At 38.2% G+C, this 15,405-nt stretch overlaps 2 protein-coding genes and 1 pseudogene across 3 annotated transcripts; 2 read left to right on the forward strand and 1 right to left on the reverse strand.

Moving 5' to 3' along the window:
* The first annotated feature begins 2,271 nt into the window (after positions 1–2,271).
* On the forward strand, positions 2,272–3,852 carry LOC137738643 (DUF1262 family protein (DUF1262)). The gene is made up of 2 exons (XM_068478119.2): positions 2,272–2,661; positions 2,821–3,852. Exons 1-2 carry the CDS (start codon positions 2,345–2,347, stop codon positions 3,677–3,679), a joined length of 1,176 nt encoding a protein of 391 aa, XP_068334220.2. The 5' UTR covers positions 2,272–2,344; the 3' UTR covers positions 3,680–3,852.
* A 168-nt stretch (positions 3,853–4,020) lies between these two features.
* On the reverse strand, positions 4,021–4,722 carry LOC137738823 (protein translation factor SUI1 homolog 1-like; annotated as a pseudogene).
* A 1,385-nt stretch (positions 4,723–6,107) lies between these two features.
* LOC137740068 (protein FLX-like 2) lies at positions 6,108–9,108 on the forward strand. Of its 2 annotated transcripts, none has more exons than XM_068479865.2 (5): positions 6,108–6,293; positions 6,510–7,101; positions 7,205–7,350; positions 7,459–7,556; positions 8,363–9,108. In XM_068479865.2, the coding sequence occupies exons 2-5, from the start codon at positions 6,557–6,559 to the stop codon at positions 8,849–8,851; spliced, it is 1,278 nt and encodes a 425-aa protein (XP_068335966.2). In that variant the 5' UTR covers positions 6,108–6,293; positions 6,510–6,556; the 3' UTR covers positions 8,852–9,108. The 2 variants fall into 2 exon arrangements, with proteins under 2 accessions (XP_068335966.2, XP_068335967.2); XM_068479866.2 differs by having other exon boundaries at positions 8,366–9,108.
* The last annotated feature ends 6,297 nt before the right edge of the window (positions 9,109–15,405 follow it).

Raw genomic sequence — 15,405 nt, forward strand, 5'->3', positions numbered from 1 at the left:
TGGTTTCAACAACGTCGCAAAGCCTTGTCCAACCATTTTTGTGATTGGGCCTCCGTCTACTCTGTAATGGGTGGCTGCTTCGTTCTCTTGGGTAATTGATTTATTAATCATTTTTTTAATTAGGATTAGAGCTTTGGATTGATAGGAAATGGTATTTCTTAACTGCTTTTTGTTAATTTTTGAAGCTCTGGTTGTATTTGGAGAGACCAATTTGCTTTATTTTATCTTTAGTTTTAGAAAAAAAAAAACGACTCCAAGCCAATAAGGTCCCGGCTAGGTGGAACGTCGTACAGCTTACTCTTCTTTGTTTTTAGGACTCGAACTGTAACCTTTCGGTCACAAATAATCAACTTTTCTATTGCGCCAAGGCTCATCCTATTTATCTTTAGGTTAAGTTATGCTAGAATTTCTGTTAAATTGTGATGATTGCTGAAATATTAATTTGCTTGCCCAAATATTACCTCAAATTTTCAGAACATTTTCGAACCTCAATATATTTAGAGCTAACTTGTTAGTAGTGAATACCATGCCATATCCAATTTTTCAGTCAGGGTGTGTGGAAAATTTTGTAACGGTGCTTCTTCTAGTATATTTGGTTGCAGGGGTGAGAACTTCTGGTGGTTCTGGTCTTTAGCAAAATTGGACTGCAACGAAAGCGGGAGGAAATAAACAAACCGAAAGCTCTTTTACTTTGTTCCTTGTACATTGCCAAATCTTTCCTTTAGTGTATAGCATATTAGTAGACATGGGTCATTCTCAGCAGCCAAAAAGGAGAGTGGCATATTTGTGTTGATTGATGGTGTGGGAGACGTGTCAATACAAAGGTTTGGATTTAAGACTCCTCTTCAGGCAGCCAAAGTACCCAATTTGGACGCCATTGCATCCGCTGGAGTTAACGGCCTGATGGACACTGTTGAAGTTGGTTAGGGTTGTGGAAGCGATACAGCTCACCTTTCTCTATTGGGTTATGACCCTAGGGTTTATTATCGAGGCCGAGTCGCGTTTGAGTCCATGGGTGCTGGTTTGGCAATGTCGCCTGATGATATTGCATTTAAGGTGAGGATTTTATGTGTTTCTTTGTGAAATGGTATCGATGTTATAATCGTTTTCACATCATGATCCCGGATGAGCTGTTTCAAAACTTTCAACATTTCCTTCGGTTCTGTTATTTCTGGAAGACCAGGCTGTTCCCCGTAATACTCATTGCTATTTTGTTTGTTCTTTACTCTAATTTTGCAACCTTTGATGAAAAAACTGGAATAGTCATCAGTAGGAGGGCAGACAGACTTTGAGGAAGAACGGCCCATACTGTGTGCAGCACTTGATGGAATGAAGCTGCCATCTTTTCCCGAATATGAAGTCAGAGTCAGTTGCAAAAGTTCATTATAAATGCCGTTTGCTTCTTGTTTATGCGCTTCTATAAATGCACCTCCGTTATGCGAAAGTGGATTATGTATCTAAATCATCGAAGACCTTAACGCTTTCTAATGCTTATCCTTGAAATTTTTATTATGCAGTAGATTCAGACTGACAAAGAATCATTTGTTACAGGTATGCAACGGAACATAGACGCGGAGTGGTTGTAAAAGGACCGAGGCTAAGTGGGAATATATCAGGAACAGACCCATTGAAGGACAACCGTTTACTTTTGCAAGCTGAAGGTCTAGACGGCACTGACGAGGCAAGGCACACAGCTAAAGTTGTTAACGAGTTATCCAAGGAAATATCACGTATTCTTGTTGCTCAGCCACTGAATGCAAAGCGGGCAGCTGAAGGGAAGAACATAGCTAATCTCGTCCTTAATTTTACAAGGTTGCGGTATTCGGATTGAGGTTTGTTGTCTCAAACCTTACTTGATTTATCCAAGGAAATATAACCTTGAGCCTAAGAGAGATGTTGGTCTTACAAGACCTCAACCCCTATAATCTTGTGGAAAATATGCATTTGGTCCTCACATGTCCTCATATGAAGACCTTAGGAGAGCAGAACTCGACTAGTTGTACCTACCATTTCATTTTAGGGTCAATATCAGCAATCCATCGATAAACCTAGAAACTAAATTGTGAAAATCATGACCCTTACAATAAGTTGGTCCCAAAGTTTTTCCTTTTTGACTCCTTTCATCTCTGCAAGTATCGAAAGCACCAAAATTTAAAGTGAGTTGTATGAAAAATATGTCACAAAAGAAAGTGGATTATAAAGTTTCTTTCTTTTACTTTAATTTTCTTTACTTAATATTATCAAATAATCTCTTACACACCATCCACTTCTTTTCTTAATTCATAAGAAAAAAAGTCGATTAAATTTGAAAACCTACACTCGTGATTCACACCCATACGCAAAGATGTATGTGACAAGGCCTCTTTCCATGTACAGGAAATCGCCAAGCACCCTTTCCCTTCATCCACCCGATGCTCCACATTCAGGTTTCTTGGTGATTACAGATGAAGATGCAGAAGCACACGACGCGTCTTGCTGGGGCCTATGCAAGCGCAGAAAGGTATCGAAACTGCCGTTCCCACAGGACAAGATACTGACCATAGTTTACACGTCGGAGTTCCAAGAGGCAACGAAGACTAAGGTCTGGTTCATCCCTGTTCTTGATCAGCCTCTATCGTCTCATTGCTACTATGTCATCAAAGCAAGTGGCAGGCACAAAGGGTATGCTTAGGTTTCACAATTATAATTGGTTTTCCTCTTTATTTGAGTGATATACTGCGTGGGGATTCGAACTTCGGATCAGAGAGAGAGCACGCTGCTCTAGCGTAGAAAATATTTGTTTGTTAAGTGGAAGATAAATTATTTTGTATGATCTTGCAGGAAAGCTTACAGATGTGCTAGAGAGAGGGACATCGTGAAGTGCTGCTTTAACGACTTCTTGGGAGACAAGAAACCAAGGGTTTTAAATTTTAGAGACATATACCAACAAGTTAAGATTCATCGCTTCGAAGGTGGTGGGTTTTTCGCAAGGGCTGTAGCTCCCGACGGCGTTCCCCCAAAATTCCTCAATAAAAAAGGATGGAAAGTTCGCAGCTCGACTATGTATCGTTCACAACTAGGTGAAGCTTTAGGCCTTGACGCCTCGCTCCGTTCACGTCTTCCGGACTTCAATTTTACCGTCTTTCAAAAGCGCTCGCGTACTAGCACTGTGGGGAGCTGGTACTGTCCATTTGTGTTTGTAAGAGAGAGAGCAACCATAAGACAGCTGATGAAGAAATCGAAGTACTACAGGGTGACTTTGGAGCAATGGTGGGAAGAGATATATTCTTGTGGGAACGTTAACCGTGAAGGGAACGTTGTGAACGTGAGCGTAGATGTGCAAAGGGAAGTGGCTATGGTATCTGCCATGCAAGCCGTGAAGGATGATAGGAACGGACGAACAGGGTTCACCTGGTACAAAGCCCATAACCCATACAGCAAGAAAGTGGTGAGTGTAGGTTTGAGCTCGGCAATTGTTCAGAATATGAGATGGGTTTTGGAGGCAGGAGGGTGGGTAAGTGGGGGTGATGAAATGGATGTGAGAGTAGAGAAGGCAGAAGAGATTACAAGTGCAACTCGGTGGAGGAAGTTTGGGTGTTATGTGTTGGTGGAGAGCTTCTCTTTGAAGAGAATGGATGGAAGCTTTGTATGGAGATCCGATTTTAGGCACACGGATAAGATTCGATGTAAATGGGAATAAGGTTTCCATTAAGATTCTCCGCCAATGAACAAAAAAACGGTGGATCCTCATATGTATTCTCTTTACTGTTCCTCTGTAGCAACGGTGTATCCTCGCATGTATTCGCTTTACGGTTCATATGAAGGATGTAAATTTCCAATGCTATGAAGTACGAAGTTACGAGATTTTGAAAATCAAGAATATAATTCGTCATACATTCCATAACTGCGACGAATTACACAGGTTTTAGAAAATTATAACAAACTGAAAACACAGTGTGCATATCAAACTCAGACGAAATAACATTCAAATAGCAAGTTCCAAAGGTAGATGGAATTGTGGAGAGACTTGGACGCAGCAGCTTAGAAACCATGAATCTTGATATGGTCCTGCACAATGCCAGCCTGTAGTACTTGAAACGACCAACCAAGCAGATCGATAATCTTATCATTCTAACCTATATAACGTTTAACATCAATGTTATGTATGGAAGAGTGACTACCTGGACTAGGAAGGTAGATGCATTCTTTCGTTTATCACGGTTGTCAGGCTTTTTCTACCGTTTCTTTGCTGTATACGAATGTGTACATACTCTTCTGTCCCAGCACCTGAATCCTCAGAATTTGCCTCAGCAAAAGGATCTAAAACAGGTATAGTGCATAAATCAGACACCCGATGACCTCACCAAACCAAACATTTAGTTTCTCAAAAGTACCAATTTAGGTCAGTTTGGTTCGGTTTCTTTGGCGGATCATGCTAGTCGGGCTGCTGAAAAGCCCTTGTTGACTAAGGCATTGATTTGGATAAAAACCAATGCATCCACACCAGCATTTCAATCACCATTTCACGGTGCAAAAACCAGAAAACTGAACCGGTGTCCAACATGTTCACAAAATTGATAACAAAACCAAACCATTTAGTGTCACAAAACAACTTCGTGTCAGTTTGGCTTGGTTTTTTAAGGTGGATGGGATACGTTGGGATACTTATACAACGAAAACGTAAACATACAGAAAAGGCAAAAGGGCGTAGGCAGTAGGAATTTGTACGTCGAGCTCAAACATGAACCTTGGCTATTCACTAAGAAGGCCTTGCAACCAGAATTCTTATACCTGGATCACACAGAAGGTAAATATCAAATTATCATCCCTCACAAAAATACCTCAAACTTTTCTTAGTATATGTATCCGGATCTGATTAAATTAGACGGAAATTAAAACTTCAAAAGTCTTCCAGTATTGTTTTCAATAAAGTAGCAGACTTGATCAACCTTGACATGTATATTTTAAATTACTCTAACTTATGTAGACGGAAATTCCATGTTTAAGTGCAAAGGGTGAGATAGCACGCAATTTGGTATTGTTTTTTCACCAAAAGCTGCTTAAACAGTAAAAAAATGTGATGAAAATTAAATATCCTGCTTATTTTAAAGCAATAGCCTTCAGAAGCAGTTTTTAAAAACAGCTTGTAGGTTGCTTTTTAAGCCTACTTTAATAAAAAACGGAGTTGAGCAGAGTTGAGTCATTAATGAATATTTTTAATTCCTATAATACGCTTATTATTATTATTATTATTATTATTATTATTATTATTATTATAAACGATATTATCTACCTAAGGGAAGAGGGGTTGTCTTAGCCTCACAATAGGGTAACAATAATATGGTCCAAATTTAGCTTTGGCAATAATCAAACCTAAAACCTCTCACCTACAAGTGAAGAGGAATATAACTAGACCGTAATACTAAGTGATCATTATGGGCACATTTAATCCTTGGAGAATAAAATGACCACCACCACCTATCATTACAAACCCTAACTACCTCTTACACCACAACCACAGCCACCATTGCCATTGTCGCCTCCCCTACCACCATTGTCATCTCTTCAGCCCAACCACCACACCTCTTTATTGGCACAACCACCGTTGTCGTCATCATCGCCTACACTATCATGTCCACATCATTATACACAATTATATCACTTTTATATTAAATGTACCAAAAGCTTTCACCCCTTTTCATACTTACAACACTTTCAAAAATACAATTTATCAAACGCTCAACTACTTCATTTTGCAGTTGATTATTCTTGAAGCACATCATAAACAGTTTTTAGTAAAAACACAGCAATCCCAAACTGGCTCTTAGTCAATGGCCTACTTCACATTTGGCTGAGAACTAAAATTTTATATAGGGTGATATGATATTTGCACACCTTTTTTTACCTCCCACCCATTTTTATTAATTTTTGCGCATTGCTCTTCTTCTATTCATTCGATCTGACTGCCAAAAAGAAGTAAAAATGGATACGTGAATGACACCATGCTTTGTATATATTTGGAATCATTTGAAGCCCATTGGGCTATGGTATTACAATTTTGGGATGAATAATTGGGCCCTTCAAATTAGGGCAGGCTTTTTATTTTGTTTTATTTTAATTTTTTTGTTGGTCAAGTGTCCGGAAAAAAAATTGCAAAGGAGTTCATCTTCTCCTTTTCCTTCATTTCTTTCTGTCATTGCTTTCGTAAAACCAAACATCCCTCTCTACTCTCTCACTAGGGCAGAGCACCAGAGCACGAAAGGCACCTTAAATTTCGCCACAGAAGACCAACTTTTCTGTCAACCATTGATCAAGTAAGTATCACTTTCCCACTGGTTTGCATTTTCTTTCCCCAGATTTTCTCGGAAACCAAACACTTTTAGGTCTGATTCAGAAACTTAACTTTGGGCGTGACATTGAACTGATTCGAAATCAAAATCGAAAACGGAAAGAAACCCAATTTGCAACCCAAATTTATAATTTCAAAGCAATCTGTTTGTGATTCTCATTGTGTGGTTTTGATTGTGCAGAAAAAGTTTGTATATTGTTAGGGAAGTTAGGGTGAATTGGGGAAAAAATGGGAAGCAAAGGTCGAATCCCGCCTTCTCACATGCGTCGGCCGCTTCCTGGACCCGACCCGTTTGGCCCGGGCATACGGCCGCCCCATGGCGCCTATCCTCCGTTTGATATGTTGCCTCCTCCACAAGTTATGGAGCAGAAGCTGGCTGCACAACATGTGGAGATGCAGAGGCTTGTGGTGGAGAATCAGAGGCTCGCCGCCACCCACGGAAGCCTGAGGCAAGAGCTGGCCGGTGCCCAACATGAATTGCAGATATTACATGCCCAGATAGGAGCTATCAAGTCTGAGAGAGAACAGCAGATGAGGAGCCTTGTGGATAGTATAGCCAAGATGGAAGCTGACCTAAAGTCAGCCGAACCTGTTAAGGCGGAGCTACAGAAGGCTCGAGCCGAGGCCCAGAGCTTGGTTGTTTCAAGGCAAGAACTGATTGCCAAAGTGCAACAACTTGGGCAGGATCTTCAGAGGGCTCATGCGGATGTGCAGCAGATTCCAGCTTTAGTTGCACAGCTTGATGGACTGAGGCAGGAATATCAGCTCTGCAGGTTCGTGCTTATGTTCTATTTTTTCATTCAAACTATATTGCTTATTGTGTATTTTTAGTTATGAAAAACTGACCGTCATTTTCTGTTGGTTTGGATTGTGCAGGGATACATATGACTATGAAAAGAGATTATACAGCAACCACCTTGAATCACTTCAGTGCATGGAGAAGAACTATGTTACCATGGCTAGGGAGGTGGAAAAGCTCCGAGCAGAGTTACTGAATAATTCTAATGTTGATCGGAGAACTGGTAAATCTACTTCCTTTTGTATTCAAGGTCATTTGGATACCCTTGTTTATTGTTTACCTTGATCTTTAAATACGTTGTGGATGGCTTATCTTTGGCAATGAAATGTAGGTGCCACATATTATGGAACCCCGGGAAATAATGAGAACGAGGCTACTGGGCAGGCTTTAGGACAAAATGGTTTTGAAGATAGCTATGGTGTTCAACAGGTATGCCATCTTCCACATCTTGACTTTTGTTAGGCTTTCATCTTATTTCTTTTCCTTTTCTCCTTCAAATTCTAGATTATGGTACCATGCCGGGTTGTCAAAGTCCTGGTTGTTTCAGCTCGGATTGGCTGATTGCAATAGTATATTGTGCTTTGGTGACATCATTGGCTAGTTGTCCACACAATTTAACTCAAGACTATTTTCTTGAACACTTATAAAAATAGTTTATCATTGTCAATAACACTGAAGCCCTTCTAAAAATACTTCAAGGTTGGTTTTTCATTTTCTGAATCATTGGTGGATGCTAGAATTGTTACAGGGGTCATTGAAAATCTTTTATTTGTGCTTGCATTTTCCACTAAAGGTGTTCCTGGCCAGAGAGTAAATTAATGTTAAATGTATCTGTAGACTATAGGAAAAGAATATGTTGGTAGGTGACAATCATACTGTGTTTTACCACTCCCTTACTATTGGAACACTAAGACAACTTCAAATTAGTCGCAAAAACCAAATATAAAAATTCAGTTCTGTACATCCATTGCCTTAGCTATCTCAAAGCCAAACTGATAAGTTTTGGTTTGGAATCTTCAGTTGCACGTAACATGAGTAAAATTAGTAGATCATAAAAATGATCAAGAAGGTATGGCCTATAAGACGTTGTTGAGTATTGCTGCTGAGAAACTCTTGGAAGTTGTGCTGTCCTGCTAAAAATGTTTTGTTTTCAGTTGAAAAATAATTTCCTCACTGCCTCTAGAGTGATGATAGATAATGAAAACTTATGCACTGTTACACTGTATTCTGTATAGCAGGGACGTGCCACCTTCCCTCCTGCTACGGCTGCGGCTGTTGCTGGCGCTGGCGGTGCTGCCACCGTCAAGACCCCTCCATTAGTTGGAGCTCAATCTGGACCTCCTGGAAGGACTGTTTATGACGCACCAAGAGGGCCTGGTTATGATCCTTCGGGTGGACCTGCTCATGATGCACAGAGAGGACCTGCTTATGATCCACAAAGAGGATCTGCTTATGATCCACAGAGAGGACCTGCTTATGACGCACAGAGACCTGGATATGATATACAGAGATCAGGTTACGAAATGCAAAGAGTGCCTGGTTATGATCCAACCCGGGGTGTCAACTATGATGCACAGTCTAGAGCTGCTGCTGGCGGTCCTCAAGGACATGTGCCCACAGGCAATGTGCCTTATGGTTCTGCAACACCACCTACTCGCGGGGGAACTGGGTATGAGGCACCACCACCTCGAGGACTGGGAGGGGGAAACCCTGTTCGAAGATGAGCTCAAGTCATCGAACCAAAAGATCCTCGCAGAAATAGTGTAGTAGTTAGGATGTCCAAAATTTGTCAAAACTTCCTCTGAATCTCCAATCATCTGCTACCTTGAATAACGTGTTTTTTTTTTGGGCCATTCTGGTCTTCCGCTACTTTTTACGATTGTATATGGTTGGAAAAATATTCTGTTATTACTTGTGATACAGGCAACCGGACACGGTTTGTAATTGATGTTCAAATGAGAAAAAAATTGTTTGCAGTCCAGTCCTTCCAGTTTCCACAATTAAATTGGACCGAGAAGAAGGAGAATCTCGTGAGTCATCCTAGCCAAGCCAATCTTGTGACAACAAACGAGCCCTAGACTAGGCGTTTTATATTACGAGAAATTTTTAGTTGTGACGGAAACACAAGTGGTATATCACGTGTTTTAATAGGAATGGTGGAAAATTTTATATTTTAAGTTATTAACTCTGTAGCACACATATTCGACCATTTGTATAGTGACACATGGTGTACCATCCCGTGTACCGGTCACACTGAAAAATCTCTCCTATATTACCATATAGATGGATAACTAAACAGAAAATCTAAAAGCAATTTATTTATAGTTTTTTATCCAACATGGTCGGTGGAGATTGACATAACTTCTTACTTTTATCCCAACAAAGAAAATCGGTGGAAGTGGTTCATGAATTTGTCTACTTTAAATCATTTTGGTTCTTCCCTAAATATATTTGTTAAATTGTCACATGAACAACCACGTAACCCCTCTTTAAGGGGTAGTTTTGTCAAACCAACCCCTCCACTTAACGAAGATATTAATAGATTTTTCGCAAAATGACCAAAATGATCTACGGTGGACAAACGTAGAGACCATTTCTATCGATTTTTATTATCAGGAACCAAATTGAACGCCAATCTTATAAACCTAAAAACCTTTGTTATATATTCCCCCTCATTTCTTTCTCACATGCTCATAGCCATGGGCGGATCTACTAAGGGACCAGGGTGGTCTCGAGCCATCTGGAAGCTTGGATAAATGGCTGTGAGAACCTCCTAGGACCACCCAAGTCTGGGCAATGGTGGAGAAGAGAGATGCATCCATGGTTGCGTTGTGCAAAACTAGAGGAAGAAGAAAGCATTTTTTTTTTTTTTTTTTTAAATGACTTGACCAAAACAACGTCATTTTGAATCAAGTCATTAAAAAAAAATTAAAAACCCACGTGATAGCACTCACCATCTTTTATTAAAAAGTCATACAATTTGAAATTTAATAAAAGCTCATGGCTTTTCATTAGTCTGCTTTCAATCAAATTCAACTTTATCAATTATAATATACCTAATTGCATGCCGCTCCTGTTCCTCACATCACCCAATCCAGCGAAGGACATCAACAGCAATTTCAGAATTTCTGTAAGTTTTCTAGTTTAGTGTTAGTTCATACTTATTTATTGTTAATTTGTTATGATTTTTTGTTTTAGGGTTTTTTTTTTTAAAGAATACTAATTAAAAACAAAAGGCTGAACAGTGAATACATATATGTAAGGGTCCTTGATAATGGTTTTTGGTAAGGGTCTTTGATAAAAAGTCAGACAATCACACATTAACAAGTTTTAAACTAAGTTCAACCTTATTCATTGTTAATTTCTTAGGATTTTTTTATATCTATTTTAGTGTTAGTTCATCCATATTTATTGTTGATTCGTTAGGATTTTTTTATATTACTTGGATTGTGTTACAATATTTTTTTTTGTCGAAGATTGTGTTACCGTGTTAGTTCATACATATTTTTTTAGTTTCGTCAATTGATATAGATTTTATTATTAATTGATATGTGTAGAAATTAGAAGTATGGAACAATATTACAAGCGAAAATCATTATTGATTAGTTTGGACAAAGATTATAAATGAAAAGTTGTAGTTTGTCATTTATTTTTCAATGTTATTTTCGTTTTTTTTTTAAATTTTTATATTAGGACCACTCTATATTAAAATCCTAAATCCGTCACTACTCATAGCCCATCCTTTATATATATTTATATATGTTCCAACTACAGAAATTTGGAAACCAAAAACACAAAATTTGATCAAACATTTTCCAGAGTGTGACGTTTCTTTCTATCAAGTTCCTGTTTTATTTTATCACTTTTATGATCCATATTGATTTGTGGTCCTATGATTCATTCATTCACCAATCAGAAAAAGAAAAAGAAAAACAAAACTTTTCGGAACCCCTTTTCTGTGTAATATGTGGACAACTTTGGCCCCGTACGTAGTGGGAAAATAACGTGGAGTTGCTTTTCAGAAAATAATAATGTTCGACGCCATTGAAACGTACAATGCATGCATATGATGTCCACCATAAAATTAAATTCTTCTGCAAACAATTGGCCACGTCAAGATGGGACGACATCACTTTCGGTCTCTTGTCTTCTATCCTTCGTCTCATTCTATGAACTATATCCACATGTTGTGTTCTTCTTAATCTTAATCACTTGTATTATTATTAGACTAGCAGGTTATATATGCAGAAAGAGGCATGTGGTTTAATATCTTAGTAAATTTGATGTTAAGTTTTTATTCATGCGTCTCAGATTCGAAACTCCTCTTTATAATAGTATTGATCACTTCCCCCTCCCCTTGATAATAACATATATGTAGAAAAGAGAATGAACAAATTATACCAAACTTTACCAAACACTAAAGCTTTTTATCATGTGGCTCCATGTTGGAGATGATGTAAATAATAACATGTGATTTCTTCCACATTGTGTTGTGTACATATAATCATATAGTGGGTTGTAGAAGAAGATGCACAAAATGCATGAAGATTAAAAAAGGTCATACAAAATGCATGGAAGGAAATTGCTCAATTTTAACTACCCTTCATACATTATCCCACAATTGAAATTTATAGTGGATACATTAAAAACCATGCTAATTTTCACATGAATTCTTACTTTTATTTTTTATTTTTTTTCGTCTTTGTGCTTTTGGGGATTTAGTAAAATACCAGCAGACCTAAGTCTAACCAAATTGGCTAATGTATCCTTGCTTCATCCATTATGCACTTTTTCAAAATGTTAATTCATGTTCAACGATTGTTACTGAATCCATGAAATGAGAAAGGAAAGAAAAACTAAATTGGCAATTTACCCACTAGAAATATAATTGGTCTACTAACATGATTTTACTATCTATAATCACTAAAAAAAAAAAAACAAAAAAAACTCACAAGGTTCATCAAAGAGTGGAATATGGATGCATAATGCTTTAGTTGCTTGTGTATATAAAAAGGAAAAGAAAAAATGGTGGGATAGTAATACTCTCTCTAAAGGTTGTAATCTTGGAAGAATTCGCACCTCGTATTCTTGATATGCATGGCAATGTTCTATATATGGTTGTGAGAGACTGTTTGTGTCTCTGTATGTGTGTTTGTGTGTGTGTGTGTGAGTGGAGAGAGAGAGAGAGAGAGAGAGAGAGAGAGAGAGAGGACAAATTATCCAAAACAAGGAGAGAAGACCCCAATGATCCTCTTTTACTCTATTACATGAGGAGGGTAAATTACCCAAAACAAGAGAGAATTAAAGCATATTACCTTTGGTTTTTCTATTACATACAATACATACAATCAAAAAGCAAAAGTTTTGGACTTGGAAGAATCTGCGACCTTCAAAGTCTTTTCAATGAGCTTTCTGGCCTTCTTGCTCCTTATTTCAACTCTCATGCTCTCACTCTTTTCAATCTTGTCGTAAGGTTTCTTACTCACCTTCAAAGACCTCAACTTGGATTTCAAGTTCACCACCAACCTATCCAGTCCTAACATCATCACATCTCCACTGAACCTGCAGATTTCAAACCCAATCCAAGCTAGAACCCAGCTAAGGGAATCGAAATCCGAGATGGAGAAAGTAACATAACCTGTCTTGTGGCAAAGGAAAATTATGAAAGGCTGAGACTTGGGAGTGAAAATTTAAAGAAAAGTTTGAGGCCTTGGATATAGTTAGAGAGACATAGCTAACAAAGAGAGGAGTTGATGAAGACGAGAGAGTCTGGAAGTAACAAGGTGAGAGAGATAATACGAATGAATTAAAACGGTCGGAAACTTGGAAGTCACACAATTTAAGCGTTTATAGAGAACTTGGTAGGCTTACCCCGCAATACTTATGAGCCTTATACGCTTATAACTCCCCCTTCTGACTTATGTCAAAGTAGTGCCCACTTTTTTTTTACAAGTGGTTTTGTCATATCAGTCCACTCTTTCGAGGGTCATGAAGGCTCATAAAGGCATTTTAGCCTCTCATTGATCACTTTTTGGATAACATCTTATTAGATATGAAAAAAATTATTATGCGGTACTTAAATACAGATCACATAATATAATCTGTTTATGTATGCAACTGGTTGTATACAACTATATATTTCTTATTGCTATACAATTGATGATACATAAATTCTTTTCCACTTTTCAGGTGGTATTTAAATATGTTTGATTAGTCACTTTTTATATTTATTTTTGTCAAACGATAGATTATGATAGATTATATGTTAGATTAGTCACTGACAGAATTCAAACCCACACTGTCATACAAAGACTCAACACCTTTCCACCACTGTGGTAAATGGTCATTTGCGTTGACTTGGTTTTTATTGTTTATCTTAGTTTTGGGACGTTTAAGTAATTTAAGTGGATTCATTTAAATTTTAAGAAAATTAATGAAAATGACTTGAAAACTTTTACTTTTAACAATAAGGACAAAATAAAGGGTAAATTGAATAATACCAGGTTTAACTTTTTAGTATAAAAATGTGGTTTTTCATTAAAATAAATAGTACCGCATATTTTTCGTTAACCTCCCTTTAATTTTAGGTTGCATTTAGTATGCAGGAAATAAAGCATGGGAATGGGAAATCACTTTCATTCCCATGTTTACTGAAACAGGCTTGGGAACAATTGTAATAAATGCCGGAAAATGAGGTGGGAAAATGAAACCCATCAAGGATCCGCTTTTCCACCTTCTTTTCCCACCATTTATTGCAAATGTTTAACATTGAATAAACGTGATATAAGTTTAATTTTGTGAGTCATTATTTGGTTTAGTTCACTCTGTTGGTTCATTCACTGATTATCTATGTAAGATCCCACATCGTTCAGGGAAGTGATCTTTATATGTATATTCTCATCCCTACCTAGCACGAGGCCTTTTGGGAGTTCACTGGCTTCGGATTCCATTGGAACTCCAAAGTTAAGCGAGTAGCGCGCGAGAGTAATCCCATGATAGGTGACCCACTGGGAAGTTTGCGTGTGAGTTTCCAGAAACAAAACCGTGAGGGCATGGTCGGGCCCCAAAGCGGACAATATTGTGCTACGGTGGTGGAGCAAGCCCGGGATGTGGTGGACCCTGGGCCTGGATGTGACAATCCACATCAGTTTTTTTATTATCTTTTATTAAATTGTGATAAATGTTATCCCCTATTTATAGGTTTATCTTTTTCTTAATTTTTGGATTAAATATAACTTCGATGGTGCGTGGGATGAACTCGAAGGCTTCGTCAAAATATCCAGACTCATTTTGCCCCTTTGAATAGAGGATATATCAAAATCTGTAGTTTCCCACCATTTACATTACAATCTCAATCAGAAGCACTTCCAGAAGACATTGCTTCCTTCACCAATCATAACCCCAGTAAGATGGCTATATATGAAATTCTTCTCGGTGAAAGGAGGGGAACACCCTTGCATCGTGGTTGATCTATTTCCTGAACCGAACCGAAATCCTAAAAAACTCTTGAAAATCCCGAAATTCGGGAATACCGAAATTTTGGGTCGGTTTTGGGTTTTGAAATCTCGTCCCGAAAGTGATTGGTTCGGGATTCGGGCTTTGGATTTCGATTCGGGATCCTGACCCAAACCAGCTCTATTAGATAGTCAAATTTTTTAAGTTTGAAAACCACCAGATGTAATCTCTGATATTATTTTTTAGGATAGTATTCAACATTAATTTTGGTGGGGGACGTGTTGGAAATGTGCCCTAAAACCAATCATATGATGATACTTTATGGACATTTCACATGTTAAACTAATCTAGTTTAATATTAAGGGCAAACATTATTGTTTGAGCCGTCTCATATAAATGTTATATACTTAAACGATAAGTCCAAGGAATATGTGATTGGGAGAATGCGATCTAAAGAAGTTAGATTCATGAGACCATTCTTTCGTAGACACATCCTAAACGTTCCTGATCATAGGATTGCCAATTGGGCATTGACAGTCCGTTAAGATCAGTACGTGCTGTGTCTTCTCTCAGGGAGAGTGACTAGTCTCGAGTCATTGGTGTGAGTGACACCAAGACAAGCATGTAGGTGCTCAATAGAGAATGAGTTCACTGAACACGATCAACGAGGAGTTCTCATATTCATGTCACATGAGAACTCATGGTTGGGATAATGCAAAGTAGTCATTTGACCTGAGGCATCACAGCTGTCTTGTGGTTAGGTACTTGATCTTTGATTATGTCAAAAGTCACTCTATCAGGGTGTCCATGGCATCGTCGGGGT

The sequence above is a fragment of the Pyrus communis genome, chromosome 9 (assembly GCF_041283825.1).
Source record: "Pyrus communis isolate YQ-2024b chromosome 9, ASM4128382v1, whole genome shotgun sequence".
NCBI classification, from domain to species: Eukaryota; Viridiplantae; Streptophyta; class Magnoliopsida; order Rosales; family Rosaceae; genus Pyrus; species Pyrus communis.